This window comes from Panulirus ornatus, chromosome 27 (genome assembly GCF_036320965.1).
Source record: "Panulirus ornatus isolate Po-2019 chromosome 27, ASM3632096v1, whole genome shotgun sequence".
NCBI classification, from domain to species: Eukaryota; Metazoa; Arthropoda; class Malacostraca; order Decapoda; family Palinuridae; genus Panulirus; species Panulirus ornatus.
The window spans coordinates 9,879,140-9,903,142 of record NC_092250.1 but is presented as its reverse complement, the minus strand read 5'-3'; the positions used below and the strand labels follow the sequence as shown (position 1 = coordinate 9,903,142).

General features: G+C 41.6%; 1 protein-coding gene across 2 annotated transcripts in view; it reads right to left on the bottom strand.

Annotated features, from left to right (window-relative positions):
• Nucleotides 1-24,003, bottom strand: part of LOC139757573 (nephrin-like) — a 943,851-nt gene that overhangs the window by 58,386 nt on the left and 861,462 nt on the right. For both annotated transcript variants that reach the window (XM_071678177.1, XM_071678178.1), the window contains exon 13: nt 17,706-17,808. In XM_071678177.1, coding sequence (XP_071534278.1) covers nt 17,706-17,808 — 103 coding nt within the window. The remainder of the gene's footprint in view (nt 1-17,705; nt 17,809-24,003) is intronic.

Here is a 24,003-nt window from a genome sequence, read left to right as displayed (position 1 = left end):
TCTGAACAGACTCACATAGCCAGCTGATAGCGTTTTACCAAACCTAACTGTACAACGCGGAGGTATATGAATACGAATAAAGTGGAGGTTTGTATGTTCTATGAAGGTGCGCGTTCATATGCACTTTATTCGTATTCATATACCTCCGCGTTGTACAGTTAGGTTCGGTAAAACGCTATCAGCTGGCTATGTGCGTCTGTTCGGAAACAACCAAGTATAGACCCCGTTGCTCACCATTGTGAGACGAAGGGTATTCGAGTACTCAGTATTTCGAATAGTTGTTTCCTATTATACAGTCCCATAGCCTAGCGGTTAGCATGCCTGCCTCTTGCACAGAGGTCCCAGGTTCGATCCTGGCTGTTGGAGGTTTGTATGATATATATATATATATATATATATATTAACTTTCTAGAATGGGAAACAGAATGAGTCATGCGGGGAGTGCTCATCCTCCTCAAAGGCTCAGATTAGGATGTCTAAATGTGTGTCAATGTAACCAAGATGAGAAAAAAGGAGAGATAGGTAGTATGTCTGAGGAAAGGAACCTGGATGTCTTGGCTCTGAGTGAAACGAAGCTCAAGGGTAAAGGGGAAGAGTGGTTTGGGAATGTCTTGGGTGTAAAGTCATGGGTTGGTGAGAGGACAAGAGAAAAGGAAGGAGTAACATTACTTTTGAAGGAGCTGTGGGAGTATCTGATAGAGTGTAAGAAAGTAAACTCTAGATTGATATAGGTAAAACTGAAAGTGGACGGACAGAGATGGGTGATTATTGGTGCCTATGCACCTGGTCATGAGAAGAAAGATCATGGGAGGCAAGTGGTTTGTGAGCAACTGAGTGAGTGTGTTACCAGTTTTGATGCACTAAACTGGGTTATAGCGATGGGTGATTTGAATTCAAAGGAGAGTAACGTGGCAGTTGAGAGGATAATTCATTCACATGGGGTGTTCAGTGTTGTTCGTAAATGGCAAAGAGCTTGTAGATTTGTGTGCTGAAAAAGGACTGGAGATTGGGAATACCTGGTTTAAAAAGAAAAATATACATAAGTATACGTATGTAAGTAGGAGAAATGGCCAGAGAGCATTATTGGACTACGTGTTAATTGATAGGCATGTGAAAGAGAGACTTTTGGATGTTAATGCGCTAAGAGGAGCAACTGGAGGGATGTCTGATCATTATCTTGTGGAGACGAGGGTGAAGATTCGTGGAGGCTCTCAGAAAAGAAGAGACAATGTTGGGGTGAAGAGAGTGGTGAGTGTAAGCGAGCTTGGAAAGGAGACTTGTGTGAGGAAGTACCAGGAGAGATTGAGTGCAGAATCGGAAAAGGTGAGAGCAAATGGCGTAAGGGGAGTGGGGGAGGAATGGGATGTATTTAGGGAAGCAGTGATGGATTGCGCAAAAGATGCTTGTGGCATGAGAAAGGTGGGAAGTGGGAAGATTTTTAGAAAGGGTAGTGAGAGGTAGGATGAATAAGTAAGATTGTTAGTGAAAGAGAAAAGAGGAGTTTGGAGGATCTTTGCAGGGAAGTAGTGCGAATGACTGAGAGATGTATTTAAAAAAAGAGGCAGGAGGTCAAGAGAAAGGTGCAAAAGGTGACAAAAAGGGCGAATGAGAGTTGGGATGAGAGAGTATCATTAAATTTTAAGAAGAATAAGAAGATGTTTTGGAAGGAGGTAAATAAAATGCGTGGGACAAGATAACAAATTGGAACATCGGTGAAGGGGCCTAATTGGGAGGAAATAACAAATAGTGGTGAAGTGAGAGGGAAATGGAGAGAGTATATTGAAGTTTTGCTGAATGTGTTTGATGATAGAGTGGCATATGCAGGCTGTTTTGGTCGAAGTGAGGTGGTGTGCGAAGTGAGAGGGTCAGGGAGAATGGCTTTGGTAAACAGAGAAGACGTAGCGAAAGCTTTGCGGAAGACGAAAGCCAGGAAGGCGGCGAGTTTTGGTGGTATTGCAGTGGAATCTATTACAAAAGAGTGTTTGTGAGAATATTCAGTGTACGTGTGGTTCTTGGTGAAGTGCCTGAAGATTGGCGGAATACATGCGTAGTGCCATTATATAAAGAAAAAGGGGATAAAGGTGAGGTTTCAGATTACAGAGGTATAAGTTTGTTGAAATCATATGGGAGGGTATTGATTGAGAGGGTGAAGGCATGTACAGAGCATCATACCGGGGAAGAGCAGTGTGGCTAAAAAAGTGGTAGAGGATGTGTGGATCAGGTGTTTACTTTGAAGAATGTATGTGAGAAATACTTAGAAAAACACATCGATTTGTATGTTGCATTTATGGATCTGGAGATGGCATATGATAGAGTTGATGAAGATGCTCTTTGGAAGGTATTAAGAGTATATGGTGTGGGAAGTAAGTTGTTAGAAGCAGTGAAAAGTTTTTATCAAGGATATAAGTAAGGCATGTGTACGAGTAGGAAGAGAGGAAAGTGATTGGTTTCCAGGGAATGTCGGTTTGCGACAGGGATGCGAGAAGTCTCCATGGTTGTTTAATTTATATATGGATGGGCTTGTAAGGGAGGTGAATGCAAGATTTTTGGAGAGGGGCAATTATGCAGTCTGTTGTGTATGAGTGGGCTTGGGAAGTGGGTTAGTTGTTGTTCGCTGATGATACAGCGCTGATGGCTGATTCGGGTTAGAAACTGCAGAAGGTGGTGACTGAGTTTGGTAAAGTGTGTGAAGGAAGAAAGCTGAGAGTAAATGTAAATAAGAGCAAGGTTATTAGGTTTCGTAGGGTTGACGGACAATTCAATCGGGAGTTAAGTTTGAATAGAGATAAGCTGTAGGAAGTGAAGTGTTTTAGATATCTGGGAGTGGATTTAACAGCGGATGGAACCATGGAAGCGGAAATGAGTAACAAGGTTAGGAGGGGGCGAAGGTTCTAGGAGCGTTGAAGAATATGTGGAAGGCGAGAGAGTTATCTCGAAGAGCAAAATTGGGTATGTTTGAAGGAATAGTGGTTCCATCAATGTTATATGGTATCGAGGCGAGGGTTATAGATAAGGTTGTGCCGAGGAGGGTGGATGTGCTGGAAATGAAATGTTTGAGGACAATATGTGGTGTGAAGTGGTCTGATCAAGTAAGTGATACAAGGGTAAGAGAGATGAGTGGCAATAAAAAGAGTGTGGTTGAGAAAGGAGAAGAGGGTGTATTGAAATGGTTTGATCACATGGAGAGAATGAGTGAGGGAAGATTGACAAAGAGGATATATATGTTAGAGGTGGAGGGAAAGAGGATAAGAGGGAGACGAGATTGGAGGTGGAAGGATAGAGTGAAAAAGATTTTGAGCGATCGGTGCCTGAAAATGCAGGAGGGTGAAAGGCGTGCAAGGGATAGAGTGAATTAGAACGATTTGGTATATCGGTGTCCACGTGCTGTCAATGGATTGAACCAGGGCATGTGAAGTGTCTGGGGTAAACCATGGAAAGTTTTGTGGGGCTTGGATGTGGAAAGGGAGCTGTGGTGTCGGTGCGTTCTACATGCCAGTTATAGACTGAGTGTGAACGAATGTGGCCTTTGCGGTCTTTTCCCATCGCTACCTCACACACGAGCGGGAGGAAGGGGGTGTCATTTAATGTGTGACGGGGTGGCGACGAGAATGAATAAAGGCAGCAAGTATGAATTATGCTCATCCTCCTCGATGGCAAAGATTGGTGTGTCTAAATGAGTGTGAATGTAACCAAGATGAGGAAAAAGGAGTGATAGGACGTATGTTTGAGGAAAGGAGCCTGGATGTTTTGGCTCGGAGTGAAACGAAGCTCAAGGGTTAAGGGGAAGAGTGGTTTGGGAATGTCTTGGGAGTAAAGACAGGGGTTAGTGAGAGGACAAGAGCAAGGGAAGGAGTAGCACTACTCCTGAAATATCAGGTGTGGGAGTGTGTGACAGAGTGTAAGAAAGTAAGTTCTAGATTGATATGGGTAAAACGGAAAGTTGGTGGAGAGATATGGGTGATTATTGGTGCATATGCACCTGGGCATGAGAAGAAAGATAATGAGAGGCAAGTGTTTTGGGAGCAGCTGAATGAGTGTGTTAGTGGTTTTGATGCACAAGACCGGGTTATAGTGATGGGGGATTTGAATGCAAAAGTGAGTAATGTGGCAGTTGAGGAAATAATTCATATGCATGGGGTGTTCAGTGTTGTAAATGGAAATGGTGAAGAGCTTGTAGATTTATGTGCTGAAAAAGGACTAGTGATTGGGAATACCTGGTTTAAAAAGCGAGATATACATAAGTATACGTATGTAAGCAGGAGAGATGGCCAGAGAGCGTCATTACTTACATATTAATTGATAGGCGCGCGGAAGAGAGACTTTTGGATGTTAATGTGCTGAGAGGTGCAACTGGAGGGATGTCTGATCATTACCTTGTGGAGGTTAAGATGAAGATTTGTAGGGGTTTTCAGAAAAGAAGAGAGAATGTTGGGGTGAAGAGAGTGGTGAGAGTAAGTGAGATTTGGAAGGACTTGTGTGAGGAAGTACCAGGAGAGACGGAGTACAGAATGGAAAAAGGTGAGAACAATGGAAGTAAGGGGAGTGGGGGAGGAATGGGATGTATTTAGGGAATCAGTGATGGATTGCGCAAAAGATGCTTGTGGCATGAGAAGCGTGGGAGGTGCGTTGATTAGAAAGGGTAGTGAGTGGTGAGATGAAGAAGTAAGATTATTAGTGAAAGAGAAGAGAGAGGCATTTGGACGATTTTTGCAGGGAAAAAATGTAATTGAGTGGGAGATGTATAAAAGAAAGAGACAGAAGGTCAAGAGAAAGGTGCAAGAGGTGAAAATGAGGGCAAATGAGAGTTGGGATGAGAGAGTATCATTAAATTTTAGGGAGAATAAAAAGATGTTCTGGAAGGAGGTAAATAAAGTGCGTAAGACAAGGGAGCAAATGGGAACTTTAGTGAAGGGCGCTAATGGGGAGGTGATAACAAGTAGTGGTGATGTGAGAAGGAGATGGAGTGAGTATTTTCAAGGTTTCTTGAATGTGTTTGATGATAGAGGGGCAGATATAGGGTGTTTTGGTCGAGGTGGTGTGCAAAGTGAGAGGGTTAGGGAAAATGATTTGGTAAACAGAGAAGAGGTAGTCAAAGCTTTGCGGAAGATGAAAGCCGGCAAGGCAGCAGGTTTGGATGGTATTGCAGTGGAATTTACTAAAAAAGGGGGTGACTGTATTGTTGACTGGTTGGTAAGGATATTTAATGAATTTATGATTCATGGTGTGGTACCTGAGGATTGGCGGAATACTTGCATAGTGCCATTGTACAAAGGCAAAGGGGATAAGAGTGAGTGCTCAAATTACAGATGTATAAGTTTTGTTGAGTATTCCTGGGAAATTATATGGGAGGGTATTGATTGAGAGGGTGAGGGTATGTCCAAAGCATCAGTTTGGGGAAGAGCATTGTGGTTTCAGAAGTGGTAAAGGATGTGTGAATCAGGTGTTTGCTTTGAAGAATGTATGTGAGAAATACTTAGAAAAGCAAATAGATTTGTATGTAGCACTTATGGATCTGGAGAAGGCATATGATAGAGTTGATAGAGATGCTCTGTGGAAGGTATTAAGAATATATGGTGTAGGAGGCAAGTTGTTAGAAGACGTGAAAAGTTTTTATCGAGGATGTAAGGCATGTGTACGTGTAGGAAGAGAGGAAAGTGATTGGTTCTCAGTGAATGTAGGTTTGTGGCAGGGGTGTGTGATGTTTCCATGGTTGTTTAATTTGTTTATGGATGGGGTTGTTAGGGAGGTGAATGCAAGTGTTTTGGAAGGAGGGGATAGTATGAAGTCTGTTGTGGAAGATAGAGCTTGGGAAGTGAGTCAGTTGTTGTTCGCTGATGATATATCGCTGGTGGCTGATTCATGTAAGAAACTGCAGAAGCTGGTGACTGAGTTTGGTAAAGTGTGTGAAAGAAGAAAGTTAAGAGTAAATGTGAATGAGAGCAAGGTTATTATGTACAGTAGGGTTGAGGGTCAAGTCAATTAGGAGGTAAGTTTGAATGGAGAAAAACTGAAGGAAGTAAAGTGTTTTAGATATCTGAGAGTGGATCTGGCAGTGGATGGAACCATGGAAGCGGAAGTGAATCATAGGGTGAGGGAGGGGGCGAAAATCCTGGGAGCCTTAAAGAATGTTTGGAAGTCGAGAACATTATCTCGGAAAGCAAAAATGGGTATGTTTGAAGGAATAGTGGTTCCAACAATGTTGTATGGTTGCGAGGCGTGGGCTATGGATAGAGTTGTGCGCAGGAGGGTGGATGTGCTGGAAATGAGATGTTTGAGGACAATGTGTGGTGTGAGGTGGTTTGATCGAGTAAGTAATGTAAGGGTAAGAGAGATGTGTGGAAATAAAAAGAGTGTGGTTGAGAGAGCAGAAGAGGGTGTTTTGAAATGGTTTGGGCACATGGAGAGAATGAGTGAGGAAAGATTGACTAAGAGGATATATATGTCGGAGGTGGAGGGAACGAGGAGAAGTGGGTGACCAAATTGGAGGTGGAAAGATGGAGTGAAAAAGATTTTGTGTTATCGGGGCCTCAACATGCAGGCGGGTGAAAGGCGGGCAAGGAATAGAGTGAATTGGAACGATGTGGTATACCGGGGTTGACGTGCTGTCAGTGGATTGAATCAGGGCATGTGAAGCGTCTGGGGTAAACCATGGTAAGCTGTGTAGGTATGTATATTTGCGTGTGTGGACGTGTATGTATATACATGTGTATGGAGGTGTGTTGGGCCATTTCTTTCGTCTGTTTCCTTGCGCTACCTCGCAAACGCGGGAGACAGCGACAAAGCAAAAAAAAATATATATATATATATTTTTATATATATATATATATATATATATATATATATATATATATATATATATATATATATATATATATATATATATATATATATATATATATATTTTTTCTTTTTTTTTTTTTTCAAACTATTCGCCATTTCCCGCATCAGCAAGTTAGCGTTAAGAGCAGAGGACTGGGCCTCTGAGGGAACATCCTCACCTGGCCCCCTTCTCTGTTCCTTTTTTTGGAAAATTAAAAGAAAAAAAAACAAGAGGGGAGGATTTCCAGCCCCCCGCTCCCGCCCCTTTTAGTCGCCTTCTACGACGCGCAGGGAATACGTGGGAAGTATTCTTTCTCCCATATCCCCAGGGATATATATATATATATATATATATATATATATATATATATATATATATATATATATATATATATATATATATATATATATATATATATATATATATATATATATATATATGTATATATATATATATATATATATATATATATATATATATATATATATATATATATATATATATATATATATATATATATATATATATATATATATATATATATATTTCTTTCTTTCAAACTATTCGCCATTTCCCGCATTAGCGAGGTAGCGTTAAGAACAGAGGACTGGGCCTTGAGGGAATACCCTCACCTGGCCCAATTCTCTGTTCCTTCTTTTGGAGAATTAAAAAAAAAACGAGAGGGGAGGATTTCCAGCCCCCAGCTCCCTCCCCTTTTAGTCGCGTTCTACGACACGCAGGGAATACGTGGGAAGTATTCTTTCTCCCCTATCCCCAGGGATAATATATATATATATATATATATATATATATATATATATATATATATATATATATATATATATATATATCAACTCTATCATATGCCTTCTCCAGATCCATAAATGCTACATACAAATCCATTTGCTTTTCTAAGTATTTCTCACATACATTCTTCAAAGCAAACACCTGATCCACACATCCTCTACCACTTCTGAAACCACACTGCTCTTCCCCAATCTGATGCTCTGTACATGCCTTCACCCTCTCAATCAATACCCTCCCATATAGTTTACCAGGAATACTCAACAAACTTATACCTCTGTAATTTGAGCACTCACTCTTATCCCCTTTGCCTTTGTACAATGGCACTATGCACGCATTCCGCCAATCCTCAGGCACCTCACCATGAGTCATACATACATTAAATAACCTTACCAACCAGTCAACAATACAGTCACCCCCTTTTTTAATAAATTCCACTGCAATACCATCCAAACCTGCTGCCTTGCCGGCTTTCATCTTCCGCAAAGCTTTTACTACCTCTTCTCTGTTTACCAAATCATTTTCCCTAACCCTCTCACTTTGCACACCACCTCGACCAAAACACCCTATATCTGCCACTCTGTCATCAGACACATTCAACAAACCTTCAAAATACTCAGATGCTCTGTGGAAGGTATTAAGAATATATGGTGTGGGAGGCAAGTTGTTAGAAGCAGTGAAAAGTTTTTATCGAGGATGTAAGGCATGTGTACGTGTAGGAAGAGAGGAAAGTGATTGGTTCTCAGTGAATGTAGGTTTGCGGCAGGGGTGTGTGATGTCTCCATGGTTGTTTAATTTGTTTATGGATGGGGTTGTTAGGGAGGTAAATGCAAGAGTCCTGGAAAGAGGGGCAAGTATGAAGTCTGTTGGGGATGAGAGAGCTTGGGAAGTGATTCAGTTGTTGTTCGCTGATGATACAGCGCTGGTGCCTGATTCATGTGAGAAACTGCAGAAGCTGGTGACTGAGTTTGGTGAAGTGTGTGGAAGAAGAAAGTTAAGAGTAAATGTGAATAAGAGCAAGGTTATTAGGTACAGTAGGGTTGAGGGTCAAGTCAATTGGGAGGTGAGTTTGAATGGAGAAAAACTGGAGGAAGTGAAGTGTTTTAGATATCTGGGAGTGGATCTGTCAGCGGATGGAACCATGGAAGCGGAAGTGGATCATAGGGTGGGGGAGGGGGCGAAAATTTTGGGAGCCTTGAAAAATGTGTGGAAGTCGAGAACATTATCTCGGAAAGCAAAAATGGGTATGTTTGAAGGAATAGTGGTTCCAACAATGTTGTATGGTTGCGAGGCGTGGGCTATGGATAGAGTTGTGCGCAGGAGGATGGATGTGCTGGAAATGAGATGTTTGAGGACAATGTGTGGTGTGAGGTGGTTTGATCGAGTAAGTAACGTAAGGGTAAGAGAGATGTGTGGAAATAAAAAGAGCGTAGTTGAGGGAGCAGAAGAGGGTGTTTTGAAATGGTTTGGGCACATGGAGAGAATGAGTGAGGAAAGATTGACCAAGAGGATATATGTGTCGGAGGTGGAGGGAACGAGGAGAAGAGGGAGACCAAATTGGAGGTGGAAAGATGGAGTGAAAAAGATTTTGTGTGATCGGGGCCTGAACATGCAGGAGGGTGAAAGGAGGGCAAGGAATAGAGTGAATTGGAGCGATGTGGTATACAGGGGTTGACGTGCTGTCAGTGGATTGAATCAAGGCATGTGAAGCGTCTGGGGTAAACCATGGAAAGCTGTGTAGGTATGTATATTTGCGTGTGTGGACGTGTGTATGTACGTGTGTATGGGGGTTGGGCCATTTCTTTCGTCTGTTTCCTCGCGCTACCTCGCAAACGCGGGAGACAGCGACAAAGTATAAAAAAAAAAAAAAAAAAAAAAAAAAATATATATATATATATATATATAAATATATATATATATATATATATATATATATATATATATATATATATATATATATATATATATATATATATATATATATATATATATATATATATATATATATGTATTCTTTTCTTCCACTGACAGCACGTCAACCCCGGTATACCACATCGATCCAATTCACTTTATTCCTTGCCCTCCTTTCACCCTCCTGCATGTTCAGACCCCGATCACACAAAATCTTTTTCACTCCATCTTTCCACCTCCAATTTGGTCTCCCACTTCTCCTCGTTCCCTCCACCTCCGACACATATATCCTCTTGGTCAATCTTTCCTCAATCATTCTCTCCATGTGCCCAAACCATTTCAAAACACCCTCTTCTGCTCTCTCAACCACGCTCTTTTTATTTCCACATATCTCTCTTACCCTTACGTTACTTACTCAATCAAACCACCTCACACCACACATTGTCCTCAAACATCTCATTACCAGCACATCTACCCTCCTGCGCACAACTCTATCCATAGCCCACGCCTCGCAACCATACAAAATTGCTGGAACCACTATTCCTTCAAACATACCCATTTTTGCTTTCCGAGATAATGTTCTCGACTTCCACACATTCTTCAAGGCTCCCAGGATTTTCGCCCCTTCCTTACCCTATTATCCACTTCCGCTTCCATGGTTCCATCCGCTGCCAGAACCACTCCCAGATATCTAAAACACTTTACTTCCTCCAGTTTTTCTGCATTCAAACTTACCTCCCAATTGACTTGACCCTCAACCCTACTGTACCTAATAACCTTGCTCTTATTCACATTTACTCTTAACTTTCTTCTTTCACACACTTTACCAAACTCAGTCACCAGCTTCTGCAGTTTCTCAAATGAATCAGCCTCCAGCGCTGTATCATCAGCGAACAACAACTGACTCACTTCCCAAGCTCTCTCATCCACAACAGACTTCATAATTGCCCCTCTTTCCAAAACTCTTGCATTCACCTCCCTAACAACCCCATCCATAAACAAATTAAACAACCATGGAGACATCACACACCCCTGCCACAAACCTACATTCACTGAGAACCAATCACTTTCCTCTCTTCATACACGTACACATGCCTTACATCCTCGATAAAAACTATTCACTGCTTCTAACAACTTGCTTCTCACACCATATATTCTTAATACCTTCCACAGAGCATCTCTATCAACTCTATCATATGCCTTCTCCAGATCCATAAATGCTACATACAAATCTATTTGCTTTTCTAAGTGTTTCTCACATACATTCTTCAAAGCAAACACCTGATCCACACATCCTCTACCACTTCTGAAACCACACTGCTCTTCCCCATTCTGATGCTCTGTACATGCCTTCACGCTCTCAATCAATACCCTCTCATATAATTTACCAGGAATACTCAACAAACTTATACCTCTGAAATTTGAGCACTCACTCTTATCCCCTTTGCCTTTGTACAATGGCACTATGCACGCATTCCGCCAATCCCCAGGCACCTCACCATGAGTCATACATACATTAAATAACCTTACCAACCAGTCAATAATACAGTCACCCCCTTTTTTAATAAATTCCACTGCAATACCATCCAAAACTGCTGCCTTGCCTGCTTTCATCTTCTGCAAAGCTTTTACTACCACTTCTTTGTTTACCAAATCATTTTCCCTAACCCTCCCACTTTGCACACCACCTCGACCAAAACACCCTATATCTGCCACTCTATCATCAAACACATTCAACAAACCTTCAAAATACTCACTCCATCTCTTTTTCACATCACCACTACTAGTTATCACCTCCCCATTTGCGCCCTTCACTGAAGTTCCCATTTGCTCCTTTGTCTTACGCACTTTATTTACCTCCTTCCAGAACATCTTTTTATTCTCTTTAAAATTTAGTGATACTCTCTCACCCCAACTCTCATATACCCTCTTTTTCACCTCTTGCACCTTTCTCTTGACCTCCTGTCTCTTTCTTTTATACATCTCCCACTCAATTGCATTTTTTCCCTGCAAAAATCGTCCAAATGCCTCTCTCTTCTCTTTCACTAATACTCTTACTTCTTCATCCCACCACTCACTACCCTTTCTAATTAACCCACCTCCCACTCTTCTTATGCCACAAACATCTTTTGCGCAATCCATCACTGATTCCCTAAATACATCCCATTCCTCCCCCATCCCCTTACTTCCGTTGTTCTCACCTTTTTCCATTCTGTACTCAGTCTTTCCTGGTACTTCCTCACACAAGTCTCCTTCCCAAGCTCACTTACTCTCACCACCCTCTTCACCCCAACATTCACTCTTCTTTTCTGAAGACCCATACAAATCTTCACCTTAGCCTCCACAAGATAATGATCAGACATCACTCCAGTTGCACCTCTCAGCACAGTAACATCCAAAAGTCTCTCTTTCGCGCGCCTGTCAATTAACACGTAATCCAATAACGGTATCTGGCTATCTCTCCTACTTACATACGTATACTTATGTATATCTCGCTTTTTAAACCAGGTATTCCCAATCATCAGTCCTTTTTCAGAACATAAATCTACAAGCTCTTCATCATTTCCATTTACAACACTGACCACCCTATGTATACAAATTATTCCCTCAACTGCCACATTACTCACCTTTGCATTCAAATCACCCATCACTATAACCCGGTCTCGTGCATCAAAACCACTAACACTCTCATTCAGCTGCTCCCAAAACACTTGCCTCTCATGATCTTTCTTCTCATGCCCAGGTGCATATGCACCAATAATCACCCATCTCTCTCCATCAACTTTCAGTTTTACACATATAAATCGAGAATTTACTTACTTACATTCTATCACATACTCCCACAACTCCTTTTTCAGGAGTATTGCTACTCCTTCCCTTGCTCTTGTCCTCTCACTAACCTCTGACTTTACGCCCAAGACATTCCCAAACCACTCTTCCCCTTTACCCTTGAGCTTCGTTTCTCTCAGAGCCCAAACATCCAGGTTCCTTTCCTCAAACATACTACCTATCTCTCATTTTTTCACATCTTGGTTACATCCACACACATTTAGACACCCCAGTCTCAGCCTTCGAGGAGGATGAGCACTCTCCGCGTGACTCCTCCTTCTGTTTCCCATTTTAGAAAGTTAAAAAATACAAGGAGGGGAGGATTTCTGGCCCCCGCTCCCGTCCCCTCTAGTCGCCTTCTACGACACGCAAGGAATGCGTGGGAAGTATTCTTTCACCCCTATCCCTAGGGATAATATATATATATATTCATATATATATATATATATATATATATATATATATATATATATATATATATATATATATATATATATATATATATATATATATATATATATATATATATATATATATATATATGTATATATATATATATATATATATATATATATATATATATATATATATATATATATATATATATATATATATATATATTACACATACATACGCACATATACACACATACACACATATACATATATATACATATGAAAAATGTAAGAAATAATTTAGAAAACTGAAACTTCTAGCTTGAAATGAAATGAAAAAAATGAATGTCACATAATGGTTCAACCTCTGGCTATGGGAAAGGGAAATGTATAATTTATTTACACAAACGTCAATAGTAGTTTTCATCAATTTAACCACTGTATTATACTGCCTGGTCCACTTCTCTTATCATGAAACAGGAATATTGGCTTAAGATGTTTCTCAATTTTCTTCATTACACAAAGTACAACCATATCTTGGATACATGAGGGTAGGTAGTTGGTCATCCGCCATAATAAAGCCTTGACAGACCAAAAATTTATCTGGACCTCAACTTTTCCAATACATTTATGAAGAACACCTTTTTGCTTTCCATCTCTATCACTTTGAAAAAAAAGAATAAGCTTCAATGTCTAAGCTACAATTTCTCCAATTTCAATATTTTCTTGTCAGAGCACCATGTATGAAAACTATCACTCCAGTAACACAACTATAAACATTTACTTCCCCTTTAAAAAGTTCTGGGGAAGTCTGTCTCGATACACTGCGGGACACTCTACCACCTGGCGAGGTTTGTGTTGCAATGGTTCTTGATTCACAAACGTAGTAGCATCACTGGTGGGCGGAAGAACATTCTTGTAACCACAGCAAGGATCACAGTCCGTGCAACTCCATTATGATGGTTCTTCTCATGACGCGGCGCTTAAGCTGTGACCATGGCTGATTTTGACCTCTTTGGGGAGCCAGTCGGTATGTCTGTCGAAGCTGATGAGCAAGGAGGCGATCTCCTATGGTGCTGGTGTGTCACCTGCTACTGCCACTCTGTCGCTATCGGCGTCGTCCCCATCTCTAAACTGGTCTTCTTCTTGACCTTCTCATGGTAATTATCTTCATTTTTGATATCAATTCGTTGCTGTCAATCTTGATATCAATGTTGATTGGTGTCTTTGGAAAGTGCTGAAAAGTTTCTTCAAGCAGGGGAAATCTTCGGTCTTCATTGTTGCTGCTAAATGTTATGCCTGGCATGAAGTCTGTGGGAATTTGTTCCTTGATAGGAGGTAATTCTGCATAATTGTACTCTGATATTGATCCTTTTAATTCTGTGCGAACATCAAGAACAGAGTAATGTGACACTACAACTTGATCATCTCTGGTTAGCTGGCAGTCAAGTCCTATCATGTCTGTTCCCAAATTAACTGCGTGTTTGAAAGCTGATATTCACTTCCTCCAGTTTTTCTCCATTCAAACTCACCTCCCAATTGACTTGACCCTCAACCCTACTGTACCTAATAACCTTGCTCATTTTAACATTTACTCTTAACTTTCTTCTTTCACACACTTTACCAAACTCAGTCACCAGCTTCTGCAGTTTCTCACATGAATCAGCCACCAGCGCTGTATCATCAGCGAACAACAACTGACTCACTTCCCAAGCTCTCTCATCCCCAACAGACTTCATACTTGCCTCTCTTTCCAAAACTCTTGCATTCACCTCCCTAACAACCCCATCCATAAACAAATTAAACAACCATGGAGACATGACACACCCCTGCCGCAAACCTACATTCACTGAGAACCAATCACTTTCCTCTCTTCCTACACGTACACATGCCTTACATCCTCGATAAAAACTTTTCACTGCTTCTAACAACTTGCCTCCCACACCATATATTCTTAATACCTTCCACAGAGCATCTCTATCAACTCTATGATATGCCTTCTCCAGATCCATAAATGCTACATACAAATCCATTTGCTTTTCTAAGTATTTCTCACATACATTCTTCAAAACAAACACCTGATCCACACATCCTCTACCACTTCTGAAACCACACTGCTCTTCCCCAATCTGATGCTCTGTACATGCCTTCACCCTCTCAATCAATATCCTCCCATATAATTTACCAGGAATACTCAACAAACTTATACCTCTGTAATTTGAGCACTCACTCTTATCCCCTTTGCCTTTGTACAATGGCACTATGCACGCATTCCGCCAATCCTCAGGCACCTCACCATGAGTCATACATACATTAAATAACCTTACCAACCAGTCAACAATACAGTCACCCCCTTTTTTAATAAATTCCACTGCAATACCATCCAAACCTGCTGCCTTGCCGGCTTTCATCTTCCGCAAAGCTTTGACTACCTCTTCTCTGTTTACCAAATCATCTTCCCTAACCCTCTCACTTTGCACATCACCTCGACCAAAACACCCTATATCTGCCACTCTATCATCAAACACATTCAACAAACCTTCAAAATACTCGCTCCATCTCCTTCTCACATCACCACTACTTGTTATCACCTCCCCATTTGCGCCCTTCACTGAAGTTCCCATTTGCTCCCTTGTCTTACGCACTTTATTTACCTCCTTCCAGAACATCTTTTTATTCTCTTTAAAATTTAATGATACTCTCTCACCCCAACTCTCATTTGCCCTTTTTTTCACCTCTTGCACCTTTCTCTTGACCTCCTGTCTCTTCCTTTTATACATCTCCCACTCAATTTCATTTTTTCCCTGCAAAAATCGTCCAAATGCCTCTCTCTTCTCTTTCACTAATATATATATATATATATATATATATATATATATATATATATATATATATATATATATATATATATATATATATATAATACGGACTCACTTCAGAAACGTATTGTTTCACTGATGGATGGAAATCTAACCAATTCTGGGGAAATATAGAATAATCTATAAAGCTCTATATATTGAGCTCATACATTCGGAACCTCTTCAGGAAAGTGATGAAAGAAAATTAGTTGCATTAAAAGTTTGGCAAGAAATGATGACATAAGTACTTGGGCAGATTTGGCCCCTGATATGTTCGTTTTTATGGTTGAGATTGTTATGGCGTCAGGAGTCGATTGACCAAGTGAAAAGTTAATATTTTCCCATCATGCTGGTTGAGCCACGGAGACGGTGCTCTCCGTTGATAGAAACTAGAGCTGAATTCTCCGTAAATTAGTCGTTTGCGTGAGAACATGAATGATTCTACAATGAAAGGTAGACATCTTTGCCACACATCTATTTGGATTCAGATTTTTTACGATTCAAGGAAAACATTATTCGTGGTTTCAGTATGAATCCCTAAAATCACTCTGATTTGGGGGAATATTTGGAGCCTGTAAACCTTAGCGATAGCGAATTTTTGCTAAGGATATCCCTCCCAATACGCGTTTTCCTAAAGTAAATTTAAAGACCTTCTGTAAAGCAGATTTACGACAATGTAGGATGGTGTAGTTATCATCACTCTTTATGTAGCATGCATTTCCAATACCCTAGTTCACTGTCTTCTCAGTAAACCACTTAGTATTGTAATCTTAAGTTGCTCATGAAGAGCAATAAAAGTATCTCCCCCATGGGAAATATTCTGACTAGTGGTATCAAAGTAAACTCACGTCAAAATGTTATATCTGAGTCATTTATTCACACATATTCCATATGACACAAGGAACAAGTACTTGAGTATTGAACTGGTGTATAATGCTTGGGTTATGTCTCAACAAACAATAACCAATTTATCAACAATGTAATTATTTTGAAGAACATAGATAAACAGGAAGAGATAAATTGCTCACTACGGAAAACATTTTACGGGCAAGTCCCGGTATTTTGTGAATGCACCTGAGATTTCTCCTCCCGCAGCGAGGTAATGCAGACAGCTAATGTTAAAAATATTTCTTGGAGTATCTTTCCCAGGTACCGCCTTTCTTACCTTGTGTGTTTGATCAGTTGGATATATTTTATGAAACTTCCTTTTGAACAGATCTTCAGGCTATGTTGTGGTTACATGCCTAAAAAATGAACTAATCGGTTTTAAAATCATACGATAAGCCACAGAGCTATTAAGTGCGAGCAATGATTTAGTAGGTAACTCTTATGAGTGAGATTTCATAAGCCATTAGCCAGCATTAGCATGTCATGAATCGCAACATTGTCGAATGTTTTATCTTTCATAAGAACACAAACTCAATTATTTTCATAAATTATTAGGTGATTTTTTTCTTACAGTATACTCGGATGTCCTTAGGGATGTAGGAGAGAAAATTCACACTTAACACACTGTACCATAGAGTGGATATTGGAGCTATAAAGGACTGGGCTACTAGACGTGTTTATTACATCTGGTTAAAACACAAGAACAAAAAAGAAACGAAAATATTATCATACTGAAAGAGAAAGTCATTGTCTTTTGTCTTTACGGGATAAATCCTTACTGTACTTTAAGTTATTAATAACTGCCGTAGCTGAGTATAGCCTGTGGGTGTCAGCTCATAATACAAAATCTTTGCTGCCTCTTACCACGTCCTATCCACAACCTTACTGAAAGACCTCCCTGAAGAACAGCATGTTCACCATCGCACCGTTGAAACCCTTACCGACTCAGTGAGTCGCTACGTTGTGCTCACAGTTACTTACCTGACGATGAACGGCAGTGCTATGTTAAAGAGAAGGTTCTTGTTCACGTTGCCACACAACCTGGCGTCAAGATGTACCTAACTTACGGCGAGATTTGTCACGGTAATGACTGGATTCTTGTTGGGTGCTGCCACCGACGGAGGATCCAATATCCACTAACTGGTTGCAAGACCTTCATAAGGGAACCCGGTTAGTTAGGACCAGCGGTATAACACCAACCTGATAGGGGGCGGGTTAGCCACGGCTGCCACAGTAATGACAAGGTCTTCACCTTCCTCCACGTCCACAATACTGGCTGGCTCCTCCAACCACACTGGACCGTCTGTAATATGACACACCAGGCAAGTATCACTACAGGCGATATAACATATATCCATATGTTTTCTTACACACTGAACACGAGTGCAAATATCTCTCCCCTTAAGGCACAAATTGTAAATACACACGCACACACTATGCACACCATGGAAGAGAAAAGGGAAGGGAATGACCTGATCAAAACCTTTAAGATGTGTAAGGGAAACAAAAATACTATCACTGTAGTTCCTGTGTGTTGTACAATTTACCTAAAAAGGGTTGGAAGAGGAGGCCTGAAAAATCTACTCTCACTGTATTTCGAGGTCTCACGATGGGGTATCAACGTACGTACATATAACCAGGAAGAAAAGAGAAAGAAAAGGTAGTATGTATGGGGAGACGACACTGGCTGTTTTGGCACAGTGAGAATAAGCTCAAAGAGAAGGAGTTAGAATAATGTAGTAAAGTCAGACGAGCAAGTCCGAGGGTAAAAGAGTGGTTAGCACTTCTGCTGGAGGAACAGTTTTGAAAATGTATTACAGATTGTCAAGATGAGAATTCTAGATTTATTTTCGCGAGAATGAAATGTATTACAAGAGGTGGGTGGTAGCCAACGCTTAGGCGGGTAGCAAGCGGAGAGAGGAAGAGAGGCTGTTCCAGTGTTGTATGAAGTCTGATGGTTTAAGAAGACACAGGCTTGACAGGTGTATTTGCCTGGTAGGTCTGTACATCATTGTTGTTGCAAGATACATTTTCTGCCATCACAGGGTAACGCTCCATCATGGAACCATGCACGTCATCCATATCTAACCACTCAGCCATGCAACTGACAATATAGAGCGGCAAATCTCTTTCACACCTCTAGCGATCAGCACTAGCACATATAATGACTCAACTGACGCCACAAGATGGCTGTACCAGCTCATCTCACTTAGGTTCGCACAACACCTCCCCAGACACATCGGGCCAGACTTAAGAATCCCACTACATCGCTAGTATCCACGGCATTCCGTGCTGGGTGCCACTATGGCGCGGGAGCGGCAGGCCAGGATGCTTCTCCAGACGTGCTCGTGGCGAAGGCTGTAGGACAAGACGCTGGTCACAGCTAGGTGCCGCTGGAACCATTTTCACAGGCTACTTGGTACTATCGATCTATGGACACGAAGGAAGGAGCTAGTATCCATCTTGAGATTTCTCGGAATCATCAGATACCTAGGAAAACTGTGGAGTCATCCCGTGCCTTCGTCTGTCTTCTTAGGTGTTCATCCCTGGAGTCACATTCGTATGCAGCACATTGCCACTCTAGAGCAAGCGAGCGATGACGTGTAGGTACCGCCACCCTCATAGGAAGGCAGAAAAGCTCCTGCACTGGTGTCCTTCAATCAGCGTGGGGTATATACTTCGGTTCCAACAGTCAACGACCGAAGTCGTAGACATTATCAGATTTTTCCCTGTTTTGACAGCAGATTCTGGGTGTCCGTTGGTCCGAGGTTGCTCCCACCTAACCGTGCCACGAATCGGTGTCACGTAGGCAACGTAAAATATAGTCTCTCAGCGGTACTCATGACAACGGACGCATCATTGTCCGCGAACGCAGACCACAGGAAACTGCGAAGACGAGCTGCCGACCCCGTCCGTAGAAATAAATAAGGCCACCCAAACTTGTGATCAACGTACAGTCAACTTGAAGGGTGATAAACTTGCTACATCGGTTCATTCCGCTGCTTAGGAAGAAGGAAACGGCTCAGGGAACACAAATTACATCCTCTGTGTCCTCTTCGAATCTTGGCCAGCAGGCATTCTTTTGGGCCCGATATTAGGTGCAGTCCACCTATGACATAGCGGGCAGTTCAGTGTTGGCCCGACCCGCCTCGACTACCTTTGCCTAATCAACCTGACAGAGGCGGAAGAATCACCTGGTAGGTACCAAGCGCAATGTAGTTGAACCTTGACTTGAATTTCCATTCTCATGCGTCAATCTCCCAGCTCCAGATGTAACGAGAAGGTCCTCAAGCAGGTGAGCGGCTGGCGATCAGAAGCGAAGAGACCAGTGCTACCCAGGGGTTCCAGGCTGGAATGGAAAATACCTAGAGATTCAGCAACATAAAGTACTATGACCGTGGCCCCAGCCACAGAGCTGGTCTTCCATAAGATGGTGTTGCAACCCGCAGGTTGGGTGGTACTGAACCATGTCGCCTGACCTACCAATACGCCGCTAATGAAGATGCCTGCGGGTATGTAGTGAACGGCTTGTTTTTCAAGCTTGGTCCTTGCACTTCGCTTTGAGAACCGCTTCGAAGCCCCCTTCGAAGCTATCTCGTGAGGCTCGCACGCATTTTCTACACACCACCACAGAATGGCCTCTTGCCACATTTCAAGCAGTCCTTACCCACAGACTTACACGTCTTCATGTCCTTTTGATATTCTTTACCATACCTAAAGCACATGCTAGGCTTGCTTCTTGCACTGTGTGACTTCAAATCTTGCTTGTGTTGAAACACTTTAGCCAACGTATGGTGCACAGAGGCTCCAATCACTATGCCGTTTATATTAGCATTTTCGAAAGCTCGACATATGTTGATGGCACTCTGTAACTTTAAATCATTTTCCTCGAGCATGTGTTTCAATGCTTCCTTATCATGAGTCTAAATAAGACTCACAAGAATCACAAATATTTGCTGTTCCTTTCAAGTCACACAGAAAATCGTCAGACTTTCACCGCGTTTTTGAACCCTTGAGTATAAGTCCCTCCGGTCCACGACGACGTTCAGTTGTTCCTGAAGATGCACCTTAATAGCGTCGGGAACAGTCTTCAATCCTGTACCGTATGTTATACTAACTCATACCACAGGATTCGTATCTACTCGTCCTCCAGCAGATGTATCAGGGATACGATCTTGTACGATTGTGTCAGGAAGGTAATCTTCGTCAGCGTCACGTATACCTGAAATTTGTGGCGCTATGAATTTATTTTTTTTCATTGAGGCTGAAGAAGACAGGTGTGGAGCTGACGAAAAACTTTGCCTGTGGTGACGCACCTTCTGCTGGCAGCTGCTCCACTTAGGTTCCTTGCACTGTTATCACTTGGCACTAGCTGAGGGTCTACCATTCTTCCTAGGCTTGCCGAGCCATTCTATCCTGCTTCACCAAGAATGCCGCGAGCTTCTCCATCTTGATGATATCGGTAACACCCTTCAGTAGACGAATAACTCAGTGTTTCATACTACTCACTGCATCGTGTACTAGTATTGCAGAGTCTGACGGCTTAAGGAAATACAGACTTGACAGACTGTGGAGCTCCGTGCGGTAGTGCTGCAGGATACATTCTCTCCCATCACAGAGCAACACTTTAACATGAAACTATATGACGCTTCATCCATACCCACCACTCAGACAAGCAACATATAGAGCAGCGACTCTCATTCACAGCACTAGAGAGCGACACTCAAGCATACACTGGTTCACTCTCACTCACGCCACAAAAGAGGGCTACGCTTGTTCACTCACTTGGGTTCGCACGCTTATACTTAAACACAACAGAAACGAGTGTGTTTTAGGAGGAGATGAGTGAACGTTTAAGCAATTTTGTTGCAAGGGATCGAGTATTAGTGGCGGGGAATTTAAATGAAAGAGTAGGTCATAGGCGGTTCGGAGTATAATTGAGTGGTATTGGGTACCCGTTGTAAATGAAAATGGGAGCAGCTCATGGAGCTGTGTATCGGAAAAGACTGGTGATTAGGAAAACTTGGTTGAAAGAAAATACATGGGAAAGTGGGTACAAAAGTGACAGGCAAATTAGATCTATGACCTAATGTGCATGTGCTTAGAGGAGCAAGTGGTGGGATGTCTGATCAATTTTTGGTGGAGGCTAGTGTGTAAATTTGTGTGGAAATACAAAGAGGGTTTCGGTGAAGGGTGACTTATGGTAAACGAGTATAGGAGAAATGGAAGGACAGGGAAGTTTTGCTTACATGTTTGGATGAGATGTGCGAAATACGAAATATAGGGATAGGGCCATTTGAGAAAAAAGGTACTGAGTGATAAGATGAGAAAGTTGGATTGCTATTGAAAGATATGAGAAAGGTGTATGAGTGATGCCTGCAAGGAAGAAGTGCGAGTGATCCGGAGCTATATAAAGAAAGTGGCAGGAAGTCAAGAAGATGCAGTGGTTAAAAAGATGGTAAATTAGAAAGGCGGGGTGAGAATTCAGGGAGAATAGAAAAATCTTTTGGAAGGAGGTGAACAGTGTGAGGGGAACAAGAAAACAATTGGGAACATCATGGAGGGACGCAGGTGGGGAAGTGGTGACAGGCAAAGAAGAGATAAAGAGGAAATGGATAAAATATTTTGAAGGACTTGAATATGTTAGATGACAGGGCAGCAGGTATGAGGTGCTCGAGGTGTAACGTATGCGGAGTGAGGGAATAAAGGCAAATGGTTTGGTGAAAAGGGAGGTAGGGATTGAAAGCCTTGGGTTAGATGAGGTGTGGCATATCGGTTAAGAGGGGACGAGATTACAGTTGAATTTCTCAGGTAAAAGGATGACGATGTTGTATAGCTCAAGGTGAGGTACGTGACAGGAATACCTGCATAGTGCCTTTATATAAAGACATGGGGAACAAAAGTAAATATTACTGGTAGATTGTGTGGTAGATAGGTGACTGTGATTGTGGTGCCATGCAGAGAGGAAAGGAAGGATATAGCTTTTGGAGTAGTAGAGAATGTATAGACCATGTGTTCGCTTTGAAGGATTTGTTTGAGAAATGCCTGGGGACAGAGAATGATTTATTATGTAGCGTTTATGGGCTTGGAGAGAGCGAACACTAGAGTTGAAAGAGATGCCTTATGGGTGCTAAGAGTACATGGTTTGGAAGGAAAGCTGCTTAGAAGCAGCGAGGAATTTTCACTGAAAGACTAAGTTATGTGTGCGAGTAGGAATGGTAGAAAAGTGATGGGTTCTAAGGGTGAAGGTGTATGTGATGTCACCATCCGTTTATGGATAGGATGGTGAGTGAAGCACAAGGGGGTAACAAGGAGATAGGGACGGATCTAAACAAAGCTTGGAGCTAGGGCCTTTGAGGTGAGTGTGTCGCTGAGTGGATTCTGGAGGCAGTCTCAAGGTGAAAAACCGCAGAAGTTGGTGTCTCAGTTTGGGAGAGTGTGTCAAAGTATGAAGTTGAGAGCAAATGTGAATAAAAGTAAGTTAACGAATTTCATCGGTGAGGCTGGGGGGTTGAAAGATATTTTGAAAGTGAATATGAATAGAGAGAACCTACAAGAAGTAGAGTGTTCGGGTATAGATATGGCAGTAAATGGAACTATGGGATCTAACGTAAACATAGGCTGAGTGAGTGACGCAAAGGTTTATGGTGCATTGAATTGTGTGTTAAAAAAGAGGTCACAGTCTTTGACGGAAAAGATGGATATGCAAAAGAATGGAAGAAGGTCGATGCGTTGGAAATGACAATGCATGGTGTGTGGATGGGTGACCGGATAAGAAACGACAGTGTTAGAGAAAGATGCAAGCAGAGTATGATGAAGATAGCTTAAAAGGATTTGCTGAAATGGCTCCGAAAAATGTAAAGGATCACTGAAGAAAGAACGACTAAAAGGAACTTTGTGTTATTAGTGGAAGGAGCAGGAAGGGTAGAAAAACTAAAAGGATGGAAGGATGAAGTGGATAAGGCTTTGAGTTAACAGGAACTAAACATAAAAGAGAGCTAGAGGTTGCATGGGATGGACCGCGTTGGAACGATATGTTGCACAGGGGACGACCAGACATTAATGACTTAACATGGGATATATATTATTGATTCCTGATACCCATGTTCATTATTGTTTCCATAAAAAGTCTTCGTTAGCTGCGGTAAGAACTGCTTGCTTTGTTATGTAAACTATAAAAGTAATGAAACATTGCGAATGACGAGACAAAGATAAGAATTATAGTAAGGAACATGTTACAACAGACCACTCTAATCGTTTCCTACCCTCCTGTCATGTTAAAGCAGGATTAAGTAGCTTGTTGAGTCGAGATGATCAGTACCTAGATGATTGCATGTTAGATAACCTCTCAGCTGTCTTATTTCTGGGCTAGAAAAATTATATCATTGATCTCATGAAATTTGTCGTCCGAGAATCAACTTGGTAGCTTGTTGCCCAACCCTCTTCATTCTGTCTACATCTTTTCGGTTAGGACGCGAAAATGAATTGTAAAAGTGGA